The 13,369-nt window shown below is 63.8% G+C and overlaps 1 protein-coding gene across 1 annotated transcript; it reads right to left on the bottom strand.

Moving 5' to 3' along the window:
• Positions 1–4,147: 4,147 nt before the first annotated feature.
• Positions 4,148–5,960, bottom strand: CDC42EP4 (CDC42 effector protein 4). Its single transcript, XM_005140453.3, has one exon. The coding sequence runs from the start codon at positions 5,866–5,868 to the stop codon at positions 4,960–4,962; it is 909 nt and encodes a 302-aa protein (XP_005140510.2). The 5' UTR covers positions 5,869–5,960; the 3' UTR covers positions 4,148–4,959.
• Positions 5,961–13,369: the final 7,409 nt, after the last annotated feature.

The raw sequence follows: 13,369 nt of genomic DNA on the forward strand, positions 1-13,369 counted from the left end.
ATCATTTCCCTTCACCCTCCCTCCAAGCTGAACCATTGCTCCCAGTCCCAACACCACTCACCTTTAAGCCAGTGCCTTGCTCAGGCAGGATCTGTGTGCCTGGGGAGCAGCTATTGGTGTCCCATGGCTGCACTGCTGGGTGCTGGGTAGCACCAGTGACTGGTAGAGGGGGCTCCATGGGCAGCACATCCTTGTGTCCAGTCTCCTTGCTGGGAGCCAGGTCCAGCTGTACCAGCCCCCAAGGACAGTCAGCTCCCTGGAAGAGAACAGGGCAGTTGTAGGAGCTTGGGGAGCAGCAGCTACCAAGAGCTGTGGGGCAGAGGCAGCTCTGCATCACCCTGATGGGCAGACACAGGAGGAAAGGACATCTCTGCATCACCTTGGGTGGATCTGTGCTGCTCATGGTCAGCCCGGCCTTGAGGCTGCAGAGGGATAGAACAGGCAGTTATTCCTTTGCACATGGCAAGTGGTAGCCCCACATTCCTCTGTGGCTTCTCACAGGGACTGCAGCATCCCCTGCAAACCATGCAGTCACCAGCTCAGGATGGACATGGGGAGAGACCGGAGGGGCTCCATTAGCTCAAATAAAGACCCCATACACCGTTGTCCTTGACCCAGACACTGCAGGGGGCACGGCCACCTCTGCAGCCCCACAGGGGTGGGGTTTCCCCCCAGCCTGCCCAGTACTTACTGCATGAACGTGCAGTTGGGTCCTTCTGGGCAGAAGCCCACGAGGTAGTTGGCACACATCACCCTGCGCCTGTGCTTGTACTGGCACAGGGGACCTGCCATGCAATGGAGAGGTTCCCATTTAGGTGGGTAGGGGACACAGGCAGCCCCCAGCCCACAGCCTCCATCCCAGCAGCTCACCCTGCCTGCAGAAGCCACGGTCATACCAGGGGCAGCCCCCGGGGCTGGCATCAGCGTGCAGGAAGGGGCAGTCCTTGCTGCTGCACTCACCTGCAGGGGCAAAGAGTGGGACAAGGCTCAACCGAAGGCAACGGAAATCGCTCCGGGATGGGGCTGGAGGAGCCGGGATGGGGCTGGAGGAGCCGGGAGGGGGCTGGAGGAGCCGGGAGGGGGCTGCAGGAGCCGGGAGGGGGCTGCAGGAGCCGGGATGGGGCTGCAGGAGCCGGGATGGGGCTGCAGGAGCCGGGATGGGGCTGCAGGAGCCGGGATGGGGCTGCAGGAGCCGGGATGCCCCAGGAGCATCCGGGCTTTGGGGCATTCCTCCCCGCAGACAGGAGGTGGCATCAAGCGCTTGCTGGAGGCCAGGCCTAAAGGACTCGAGGCTCCTGCGCCTGCTGAACGTGGGGCAGGAACAGCAGTGGGGCAGGAAGCCGCAGCCGTTGTCCTTGGGGCAGAGCACACCCCGGGGTCCTCACCCCACCAGTGCGCTGGAACGGGCAGCACACACCGGGGCACCCCATGCACCCACTGCCACACACCCCTGTGCCGCACAGCACCCATTGCTGCTGCCCCAGCAAACCCTGCCAACGCACTGGTTGTAAGGCCATGGAGAAACCTGCCATGGGCATGGGCTGGAGGGAAAAGGGGCTCATCCTGGTGTCCCCAGGGTCTTGCAGGGTGATGCTGATCCCATCCTATCCCAGCACTCACCCTTGGTGGCAGAAGGTGCAGACAGCTGCCCCCAGCTCTGTAGGGAAAGCAGAGCAGGGAGAGAGCTTCACCCGCCAGCCCCAGGACTGGTGCCATCGAGGGCAGGAGCATCTCAGCCCCCTCCCCAACAGCCCTCGCAGCACTGTGCTGGATGCATCCCTAAGGAAGCAATGCCCAGAGCCAGCCTGGTCTCATCAGGAGCCCAGGGAGGGCAAGCACCAAGGAGGAGAACCCCAACATCCCCAAGGACACTGCAGGACCCTGCTCCACACTTACTGTCCATACCCAGGGAGGGCAGGGGCTGAGCTCCTTGCTGCTGCTCCACACCAGCCTCCAAGGCAACCCTGATCTTCTCCACACCAGCCACCAGCTCCTGCATCACCTCTGCTCCGGCAAGGGGCACGTCCAGGCCTGCAAAGTGGCTGGGAATGGGGGTACCCAGAGAAAGGATGGATATCCCAGGGGGATCACCACAGCCCGCAGGTCACTGCAGCCAACCTGGGCCCCAGCAGCACTGAGAACCCCTCCTGCCCAAGGTAGACCAAACCCAACCCCAGCCCCGGGGGCTGCTTTAGAGGGAGAAGCTGCCCACACCTGAAGTCAGTTTGCACTGGGATTGGTGGTGCAGGGAGCTCAGCCCCAGCGCATCCCTGTGATTGCCTCCGCACCGACATCTGCTTCTCCTCCAGCCCCAGCAGAGCAGCTGCTCCCCAGGAGCACCAGGGGCTGCGTTAACCCCTTCCCACCGGGAATGCTGCTCAGCATCCAGCAGAGCCAGACATGGCCCGAGAGCTGGAACCGAGGGCGCAGACAGTGAGAGATGGGTCCTGTGTCTGAGCATCGCTGGGTGCACAGCAGCACTGTCCCTAGGGCCACCCTCCAGTGCCTGCTGCCTGCAGGGCAGCCCCACATCACCCTCTGTACCATGGGGACAAACAGGTCACCTTGGGTCCCCACTGCCAGGCTGCAGCTGGGCATGACCATGGTGCTGCACCACTTCTTGGTGCCAGCCAGACAGGACCGTGCAGCCCCAGGTTTAACCTAATGCTCCGTCCCTTCTCCATCCCACAGCCATGAGCATCCCGACACGCGCCCGGAGTGCCATGGCCTGACACATCGGGGATGGAGACCTGCTCCCATTCTGTCAGTAGCTATAAATGCACTGGAGCAGCAGAGCCGGGGGGGCTGTGCACCGACCCGCACCGAGCAGCCACGGCTCACACACGCACCGGGTCCCGTGCTGAGATGTCCACCCTGTGCTGTGCGGATGGAGGGGCTGCGGGTGCAGCTCAGTGCTCCACACAGCAGCTATGGCTGGCACTGTAACCAGGACCCATGGCACTGTCCCCATTGAGTGGGGCTGTGGCATAGAACCAGAGTGGTTTGGGTTGGAAGGGACCTTAAAGCTCCTCCAGCTCCAACCCCTGCCACGGGCAGGGACCCCTTCCACTGGAGCAGCTGCTCCAAGCCCCTGTGTCCAACCTGGCCTTGAGCACTGCCAGGGATGGGGCAGCCACAGCTGCTCTGGGCACCCTGTGCCTCAGCACCCTCACAGAGAGGAACCCGTTCCTGGTGTAAGCCCAACCTCAGAGGGCTCTTTCTGCGCCGTCGGCTCTCGGCAGCGGTGCTGCCGAGCAGGAGGCTGGAGCTGACAGGCGTCACAGAGATCACCATTGCCAAGTGACAGCCACAGGCACTGGTGCTGGGTCACTCGGGGGCCTCTCCCCTCCCTGCACCACCAGGGAGCACAGGGTTCAAACCCCAGTGTCCTACCCTGCCCCATTGCTTTGCATGAGGGCATCCGTACGGGACCAGAGCCAGGTCCCCCCCAGCAGCAGATGCAGGGACCAGCACCATCGGCTCAGGGCAGGGGATGCTGGCACAGGACACTGGGGCTGTGCTGCAGTGACCGGGGCAGAGGCAGCCCGGTGAGCTCAGAGCAGCTGCTGTTGTTCTCCTATCCCAGACAATAGCCCAATGTCCCACGCCACGGGGCATTGCATCGGCCCTGGCACACGCACAGGACCCCATTGTGTCCCCACTGCGAACCAGCACTCACCCGCTCCCACCGGCCGCACCAGGGGAGAGCCCACCGGGAGCACTGGGGCATCCAGGGCAAGATCCATCCCCCCCATCCGCCTCTAGTGAGGGAATCCTGCTTGCCGTAGGGCAGAGCCATGGGATGGCAGCAGCCGGTCCTGCTCAGCCATCGCTCCCTGCCCAGCAGGGAATGGGGCTGCAGGAGCAGAGCAGCATCTTGGCAGAGCCATCCCTTGGCAGGATCCAGCCTGGCCGGAGGGTCCCAGCCCGGAGCCAGATCCGGTCAGTGGGAGCTCGCCTGCTTCCTCCCACCACAGGGCGGATAAAGCACAGCCTTGGCAGGGGCCACAGCACCGGCCAGGGGCAGTCTGCCAGGCAGGGATGGGGGGAGCAGCAGGACAGGCTCTGGGGCAGCACAAAGCCGGGTCCCCACGGGCAGCAGGGTCCAACACATCCCCCCCAGCCCCAGGAACTCAGGGCACTGAGGTCACTACCGGATCCTTTTATTCTTTCCATTTGTACATACATGGTATAAAACCTGCTCTTGAGCCGCCTGCACCAGGCCAGGGTCAGCACTGCCACAGCAGCGGCTGCCCAGCATGGACACAGCAGGGCTCAGCCTGGCTCACGGGGGACAGAGCCACGCTCCCATCAGCATCCCTGGGAGCAGCCGGTGGCAGGGATGGCCAGGGGCATGTCCCCATTTGTAGTGTCAAGCATCCGGGATGGATCCATCCATCCATCCATCCATCCATCGGAGGGATGGGAGCGAGCCCCCATCACAGCACAGGGCTGGAGGCTCTTGGTCTGTCAGATGTCCCCATGAAGCGCAGGGAGTCAGAGCCTCATCTGAGCTCCCGAGCCAAGTCCTTCCTCATGGGAAACCTCCCCTCCATTAGAACCAAAAGCAAGAGTAAGGAAAGTTAAGTACAAATCAGGGAGCAGTAAAAATGTACGGTGGAAAAAAATAGATATATTACTAAAGGGGCTAAAACTTGGAAGCCTCGTCCTGGCCGACCCTATACTGCTTTACATGGGCAAGAGGGGGCAGAAGAAAAGCTAATATCCAAAGTCCAACAGAAGGAACTGGAACAGTCTGATCTCCCCTCCTGGGATGTGCCAGAGCTCCCCAGGATGTCGGTGCCCCCATTCCCAGGAGCTGAGCACTGTCCTGCTGGGATGGGGAGAGGGAAGGAGGCATGAGTTGAGTCCCCCCAGTGCCAGCCAGTGCAGCACTGGGACATTCAGCCCCATGTCCAACCACCGCAGATGAGAACCAGAGTCCTCAGCACCTGCCTCTTATACTCTGATCTCATCATCATCTTCATCAGCGAATGAGAACTCCTTGTCGGGGCGTTTTGGGGGCCCCCCCCGCTGGCTCAGGGGCACAGGAACGGGGCTGCGCTCCTCTGGCCCCAAACTGCTGTCCCTGGAGAGGCAGCGAACACCATGGGACGGGCTCTGGGTCATTGGGAGTGCAGCCTGGGAGCCAGGCAGGGTGGGAGCATCCTCCTCCTCCTCTTCCTCCTCCTCCGCCTCAGGGTCTTCATCCTGCTCCCACTGCTCCTTATCCATGATGCTCAGGACATCTCCCAGCATGGAGGGCCCCAGGTCGATGTGGAAGGACATGATGGACTCTGCATGCTTCATGCCGGCCCCGCTCCTGCCCATGACCACAGGCAGCTCCGTGATGTCCCCAAAGTCACGCTCGTCCAAGCCAGGGCTCAGCGGCCCCGCGGCCGCCCCGTTCTGGTGCTGCTGCTCCTCGGGGCTGCCCTCCTGGGGCAGGTTCTTGACGGGGCTGGAGGAGAGGCTCTTGGGCAGCTGTGCTGAGCTCCGGTCCACGTCCTTCTCATTGAGCTGGGGCAGGGACACCGCGTTCTTCACGAACAGCGCCGAGTCCCGCAGCGAGCCCAGCACGTCCCGGCGCTCCCCACGTGTCACCGACTGCGAGCGCTTGCTGCCGCGGAAGCGCCGGGACAGCAGGCCGGGCTTGGAGGCTCCCGGCTCCTCGGCCGGCTCCGTGCCCGGCTCCCCGGCCTTGCTGGTGAGGAAGGAGGTGTCGCCGAAGGCATCGCCGGCTCTGCCCACGTGCATGGTGTGCCGGAAGTCACCCAGCGGCGCGCTGATCATCTCGGCTGTCAGGTCTGCCCGCGAGCGCCGCTTGGAATGGGCAGAGTTGGACACGAGCTGCTTGAGGATCGGCATGGCCACGTGGGATGGGGGCTGCGCCGGGAGGCGATGGAGCCGGGCGGTGCTCACACTGATGCTCACACCGATGCTCACACCGATGCTCACACTGATGTTCACACCCGATGCTCACACCGATGCTCACACCCGATGCTCACACTGATGCTCACACCGATGCTCACACTGATGCTCACACCCGATGCTCACACTGATGCTCACACCCAATGCTCACACCGAGGCTCACACCGATGCTCACACTGATGCTCACACCGATGCTCACACCCGATGCTCACACCGATGCTCACACCGATGCTCACACCCGATGCTCACTCTGATGCTCACACTGATGCTCACACCGAGGCTCACACCGAGGCTCACACCGATGCTCACACCGATGCTCACACCGATGTGCCGCGCTTGGGATCCCACCGGCGTCACAAGGGGTCACTCCTGAGGGGCAGCAGAGAGGGACATGGTCAGGCTCTGAGGACATGAATGGGTACAGCCCTGCCGGCACCGGTCCCATGACCCCGTGCATGACATCCGCTCTGCTCCCCCAGGAATCGCATCCATGTGTGGAGTCATTCATGGGGATGTGTCCTCAGACACCCCGAGCTCCCCACACCCTCTGATCCAGCGGGTCCCAAACCCTGTCAGTGGAGCAGACAGAAAGGGTCACAAGACCTGGGTGCAGGGATGGTGCAGGATGACCCCCATCCCTGTGCCCCACATCCATGGGTACCAAAGGGATGTGGGGCTCCGCAGGCTCCACCATCCCCTCCCGCACAGCCCCAGCTCACCGGAGCCTCCGGAGCTGCAGCCGAGAAGATGCCTGGGATATTTTTTCCCCCTGTTTTAATTGGAAGCAAGCAGGGAGGAGCAGACGCCAGGAATTGGAAACAGACGGCAGGAAGTGTGTGAGGAGGGCGCAGAGCCCTGGGAGGCACCGCCGAGCAGGCAGCGTTCAGGGGGAGCCGGGATGCACCCCACGGGTACCATCCACAGCAGGCAGGATGGGGACATGGGGACACAGCCCTGCTGCTGCCTTTGAGCACCCCAAACCCCTCCGGCCACCTCAGCGTCCCCGCTGTGACTCAGGGGTGGCCGCAGAGATGACGGTGGCTGAGCGGGATGTGGGAAGAGCCCTGTTCCTCCTTCCCACGGCCGCCCCAGTGCCACCCATGGTCCTGCCCATGCGGGAGGGGACAGGGACACAGACCACGTCACCGCATCCCTGGCGCCGGCAGCCCCAGGTGGTGCCGGGGGCGGCTGATGGGGAGGAAGGGCTCAGCCACACGCTTCCTCCTGTCCGGCACAGCCGGTGACACCGCAGCCCTGTGACCTGCATGGGGAAGGGCCTGATGCCAATGCTCGGTGTGAGCCTTGTGGTGGGGACCCCATCCCCAGCATTGCCCACCCAGCAGTAATCACAGCACCACCCCAGCACAACCTGCTCACTGGACACTGCAGGGGACCACAGCATCGGCCCCGAGCTCCTGGTACAGCTACGGGAGGGTGTGTGCCCCACATCCCACCCCAAACACGCCCTGCAACACCAGTCTGTCCCCCACTAAAGCAGCAGGACCTCATGCAGGCTGCAGAAGGAGGGACTCTGACCCTATATGTGGGGTTAAAGTCCTAGTGCCCAGCCCTTCCATGCAGCACTTCCGCACGGAGCCGGCCAGGGTGGGCCTATGGACCTTGAGGAGCATCCAGTTCACCCTTAGCAGCTGTGGGAACACACACAACCACTCTGCCTTCCCCACACCCTCAAGCCAGGAGCCAGGACCTCATCCCTGTGCACAGCCCAGCCACTCTCCCCTTGCCAATCTGCTTCCAGGCCGGCATTCCTGCAGCCTTTGGTTTTACATAAAACAAACACTCCCGGCAAGCTCCCCAGCTGGGCCAGTAACCGTGCTGCTGATTTAGGCCATCTGGGGACTGCCCTTCCAGCTCCAGCATCTGCAGGATACTCCTCAAGCCTTGGCTTGGGGGCCAGCGGGAGGCTGGAGCATCCCCAGGCACTGCAGCAGCCTCCCAGCCAGCAGCTCTCCATCATCCTCACAGCTTCACACCAGCCAAGTCCCCCCTTGATGCTCCTGCCCACGAAGCCTTTTTGTAGTGGGCAAAGTCTCCCCCATCCCTCAATGCTCCGCTCCCCGCGCACCCCAAGAGGTGATGGCAGAGCAATGGGATGATGCTGCTGCTGCTGCCTGGCTGCCAGCCCCGTCCTGCCCAGGGGAGCAGGACACAGAGCTCTGTTCTCCTCCTCTTCCTCAGGGAGAGCGGATCCTGTGACATTCCCACTGTGGTGCTTTCACAAAGGAAACCAGGCCAGGGCAGCTTCACTGCTGCTGCCTCTCAAGCTACCTACCAGGGAAAGCAGCTCTGTAACCCGAGAGACTGTGCAGGCAGGCAGGCTGGCAGAGCTGCCATCCTGGAGTGAGCCCGGAGCACAGCCAAGTCCCTGCAGGACTTTGGGAAAAGGGAGGAATGAGACCTGCAGGTCTGGCTTGAGGACAAGAGGGATGAAGTGTATTGACAGAACATGTGCTTCTTCCCACATTTCAGCCCTTTGGAACCACAGGCTCCAAGGAGTGAGATCCCCAGGTCCCCACGGACATGATTTCATCCTGCCTGCAGCACAGCAGATCCTGTAGCCAGTGTAGAGGGTGGGACAGCCCTGGGACTGTGGGCCCTGGTGGTTCAGGCTTCCCATAAGACCCCCTCATCCTCCCCCTCAACCCTGCTCAGCACCAGGCACCCACAGGGGCACAAGGGCCTTAAAGACCCCGGTGAAGGGGTGCACACAGGGGGATGCTGGGTCCAGCTGCGCTCCCACACATCCTGCCCCTGGCTCATCCCGCTCCCAGGCTGGGACAGGGAAAGCATCCCAGCCAGCCCGGCCGGCTCCAAACGAGCTCTGCCGTGCACAGCACCCCAGGCAGCACCCTCCAGCCCAGAGATCAGAGGGTGCTCTCCCCACCCTGCTGGGCGCTGGGGCAGGGGCTGCGCTGGACCGGTCGGGGATCCGGATCCGGCTCATGTGGCCCTTTGATGTCGCTGCCTGGCAGACAGGGCACGGATCACACCCTCACATGGGGCTCCCCAGTGACTCTTGCCGGGACCCGGGGGCAGGTGGTGCTGGTGGTGCGGGCGGCCCAGGCGCCCCGGTGACAGCCTCCTCCCGGCACGGTGACAGGTCTGGTCCTGTCCCTGCCATTGGGACGCTGCTGAAGTTCAGCCCTGGGATGCAGGGAACAGCCCCAGCAGCGCCTCTGGAAGTGGGAAGTGAGGTGTTGGAGAGCCCCAAAGCCGAGGCCAGCAGACGGCTCACCGGGGTGGGAGGACAAGCTCGGCTCTGGCCAGGGCTGCCGGCACACCGCTCACCGCCAGGCTGGGAGCTCAGCACCCCAGCACCGGTGCCAGAAGGAGAGCAGCGCTCCCCAAGGAGCTGCCAACAACGAGGAGGTAGCCAGAGTTCAGCACAGAACTCTTGGCAGGACAGGCCAGAACACGCACAGGACCATAAATCCTCCTGCTATGGGGCCACGAACCAGCCGCGGCTCTGCAGGGCCAGGAGGGGACCCTGCCCGGGGGGAAAGGTTATCTCCTCGCTGGCCCTGGCTCCATCTCTCCCAACAACAGGGGCTGGCCGGGCTCCGGCAGGATACAGGAGCTGAACAGAACCTCCCGGCTCCAGATTCCTGCGGCTTTCCCTGCGGTGGACGGGAAGTAAACAGGCACATGTCCCAGAGCCCGGCCACGCACCCGACGGGCGGGCAGGGCTCAGCACCCCGCAGAGCCCAGCTCGGGGGGGCCGCAACGGCAGCGGCTCTGCTGCGCTCACCACAAAACCGGCGAACAAAGGCAGAGACCGCCGCGCTCAGCACAACGGGGCCGGCAGCGGCGAGGGGCTGCCCGGTGGGGATGGAGCCCCACGGCCGGGTTAGCCCATGGATGGAGTTGGGTGGCCGGCCCCGGTGATGGGGATCGAGGCCAGCGTTGCTCTTGCAGTCCCCTGGACCCAAACCCACTGAAGCTCCTCGGTGTTAAGTCTCAGCTGGATTCGCTCCATGGTATCCGAGGGAGCTGTGTGCTAAACAGACTTGTTTACCGGGTGCCCTGCTAGGCAGCAAGCCCTGTCCCGAGGCGCAGAGCCCCGTGTTCCCATCACTCCATGCCTCAGTTTCTCCCGCAGACCATTAACGATCCCAGCTCCCTTCCCAATCCATAGATTCGGCGCTCGGAAACATCTATACCGAACAGCCACCGCCGGGGTCAAACCAGGGCGAGTCCCGCTCCCCACCAGCTCCACCAGCACCGGGGCGGGTTCGGGAGCCAGCGCCTGCCGTGGGAGCAGCCATGGGAGCAGCAGGGATGGAGCGCAGGGAGGAAAACCCCGCTCCGGGCAGCGGGATGAGGAACAGGGAAGGGGATTTCGGGCGGCCCTGACTCAGCACCCGCTGTGCTCAGCCCCGGGGAGCCCCTGGACCCGCTCCAGCCGGGGCCGGATCAACCCTTCCGAGCAGGGCCCGGCAGCCCCGCCCCGGCCGCCGGTGGGACCGGGCACCGCAAGCCGCCGGTGGGACCGGACGGGGCGATCGCTGCCGCCGGGGAGGGGTGCGCCGCCCGCTGCCCCACGCTGGGCAAACACGGCGCCGTATCCGGTTAACTCCTTCACCCGACGGACCGGCCCCACCGACGGGAGGGGAACGGGGCAAGGGGAGCACCGCCGCCCGCAGGACGGTACCGGAGGGGGTTTGGGGCAGCCCCAGGGACCCCGCCCGCCGCTGGACAATAGCGGAGCCGGGGCCCGGCTGCCTCCTCCCGTACCGAGCCGTACCGTACCGTACTGTATTGTACCGCATCGGACGGTACCATACCGTACCGTACCGTACCGAGCCGCACCGGGCTGACCCACACCCCCCCCGTACCTGCGCGACCAGGGCCCGCCGCCGGTCCATGGCCGAGCCGGAACGAAACTGCCCCCCCAAACCACGGCGGCGGGCATGATGTCATCGCCCCACCCGGACCAATGGCGCGGCGCCACGTCACTGGGCAGTCCCATACCCTCCATTCAAACCCGAGTGGGGCGGGGGGGGTGTTTCTTGTCCCAGCCCGTGTCATGAATGGAGCCCCCGAGTGGGGTCTGCAGCCCCTCCTGGGCCTGGGTTGAGGGATCCCGGGTCCATTGCCTTGGGGGAGCCCTGAGTGGGGTCCCCGGAGGCAGAGCGAGGGGCCGGCAGCACCCCCGAGGGGGGAGGATGGGCAGAAGCGAGGGGTGACCGGTTCTATTTAATGAAGGGGAATTAAGAGCCGACCTGAGCTGCGGGAGGTGACGGGTGCAGCCCCAGGGCAGCACCGATGTCCCTGCTCCCGTCGTGACCGTGACCCCACACTCCTCAGCCCCACAGCTCTGTCCCCACCCAGCTCTGCTGCTCCAGCCCCATCAGGGGGCCAGGGGCTCCCGCAGGCCGAGGCTGGCCAAGAGGTGATGCTGGGGTTCTCTGTGCTCCCCTCATCCCCTGCGATGTGCCGAAAGGGAGAGTGCAGAGCTTCAGAGCGGGGATTAAATGGAGACCTTTGTGGGAGAAAAGGGGCGGGAGAGACAAGATTATCCCGAATCTGCCTAATGCGGCATTCCTTGCGTATTCCGGAGCGTCTGGCGGCTTGTAGAGAGAGCCAGGCTGGGGCACGGGCGGTGAGAGGGGTCCTGGGGTCCCCCGGCCGTGCCCAGGGGTTCGGAGGCTGGGACGTGATGCTGCAGGGACCGAAGATGTCTGATGTCAGTGGTACAAGGAGCTCCATTCCCCAGCACCGGCTCAGGGGCTGTGGTTTTAGCAGCAGCTGAGTGCTGCGATGGCTCATCCAGGGCAGACGCTTCCCTCCATGGGAAGGGCAGGAGGCTGCTCATGGCATAACCATGGAGCTGCTCCTGGCACTGTGGAGGAGCTGTTGGCATCATGGCCAAAGCACCCAGGCACAACCTCTGCCCACAGCCCGGCGTCCAGCACCACCACACCAGTGCCTGCGTCTCCTTTCCAGGCCGTGCTGCTTCCTTGTCTCGCACCAGTTCCATTTCCATAACTGGTTTGTTTGGCAAATTTGATCCTCCTTGTTTTCCATATGGGGAAACCAAGGCAAGAGGCAGAGCCCCGTGCTCACAGCAGAGGGGGGTCCCTGGGAGCCATCACTGGCTGCAGGAGGGGTTGTTGGCAGGTGAGGAGGAGGAGGCTTTGCCTGAGCCCCCATTGCAGCTCTGCTCACCCGTGTTAATGACAGCACCGCTTGCCTCACCTGATGCTGTCATGGGAGCACGGCGCTGGCTCAGACAGCGCGGTCAGGAGGGATTAACATCACAGGAGGTGGGGGAAGGCTCCCGAGGGCTGCCCTGGCTCCAGCTGGGGAGAGCAGGCACCCACTCAGCTTGGGGAGCCGGCTCAGAGGGACAGGCCCCTTCGCTCTCCTCTGCAGCAGCTCAGGCCGTGCAGAGCCCCAGGGCTGGATCCCGCAGCAGGGTTTGGGTGCTGGGGGGCTCGGGTGTTTGCATCCCTACCCCCTCCCTGAACCCATCACCGGTTCCTTGTGCTGCTTCTCAGCGGCTTTGAAAGCAGAGAAGAAAGAGCAGGCTTGAAAAGCGCTTTGAAAGGCAGAGCAGGGAGAGGAGCCCGAGTTTCCCGACAGCTCCATCCCCTCCTCCTGCCTCAGCACTGCCAGCTTTGTCTGCCAACACCGCCTTGGCCGCGCAGGAGATGCTGCAGAGGGAGCCTGATGCTTTCCCAGAGCCCCTTTTCCATGCTGCTCTCCCAGGGATCAGCAGTTATCCGGCCTACAGAGGGGCATCACCTGCTCAGCACCCAGGGGTGCCAGGACAGGCCATGCACAGGTTGGAGCCTGCTGTGGGCAGGCTTGTGGTGCAGATGGCTGCAGTTCCCAGCAGGAATGCTCCCCTGGCCAGGGAACAGGCTCCCACAACCCATTATCTGCCTGGGAACCCATCACCCGGCCGTGCTGCAGCCACCCTGGCTTGGGATGGGGCATCAGCATCACCCATAGAAAGCACCTGCCCTGGTACAGCTTTGGCACAGGGACCCCTTGGGCCATAGCTGGACCCACACGTGCAGGAAAGGGTGCAGAGACCTGGATCCACCTTCCCCATCGCCCTCCTCTTCCTGCTGTCCTGGAGGACTCATCCTGCCTCCAGGAGCCCTGCAGCCTGGCATGGCATGGGAGGTGGCAAGGCCTGGGGCATGTGGGGCTCTGAGGATGCTCTGAGTCCTGGTCATGGCAGGAGAAGCTGTTCCTGCCCCATGGAAAGGGAAAGGTGGGGACACTCGGCTGTGCCCTGGGGGAACTGGAGGGAAAGGAGAGCCCAGGCTGCAGGGCTGCTCCAGTGCCCACACTGAGCATCCCTCTTTGCCCTCAGTACTCCTCCCTCGATCCATCCTCAACCTGGCGAACACACTGTCAGTGCCTGGCTCCTCCAACCCCAGCAGGCTGCACTGAGGTACATCAA

Source organism: Melopsittacus undulatus, chromosome 11 (assembly GCF_012275295.1).
Source record: "Melopsittacus undulatus isolate bMelUnd1 chromosome 11, bMelUnd1.mat.Z, whole genome shotgun sequence".
Lineage (NCBI taxonomy): Eukaryota > Metazoa > Chordata > Aves > Psittaciformes > Psittaculidae > Melopsittacus > Melopsittacus undulatus.

Coding starts and splice junctions, on each gene's coding strand:
- CDC42EP4 (XM_005140453.3), bottom strand. CDS start 5,868: ATGCCGATCCTCAAGCAGCTCGTGTCCAACTCTGCCCATTCCAAGCGG.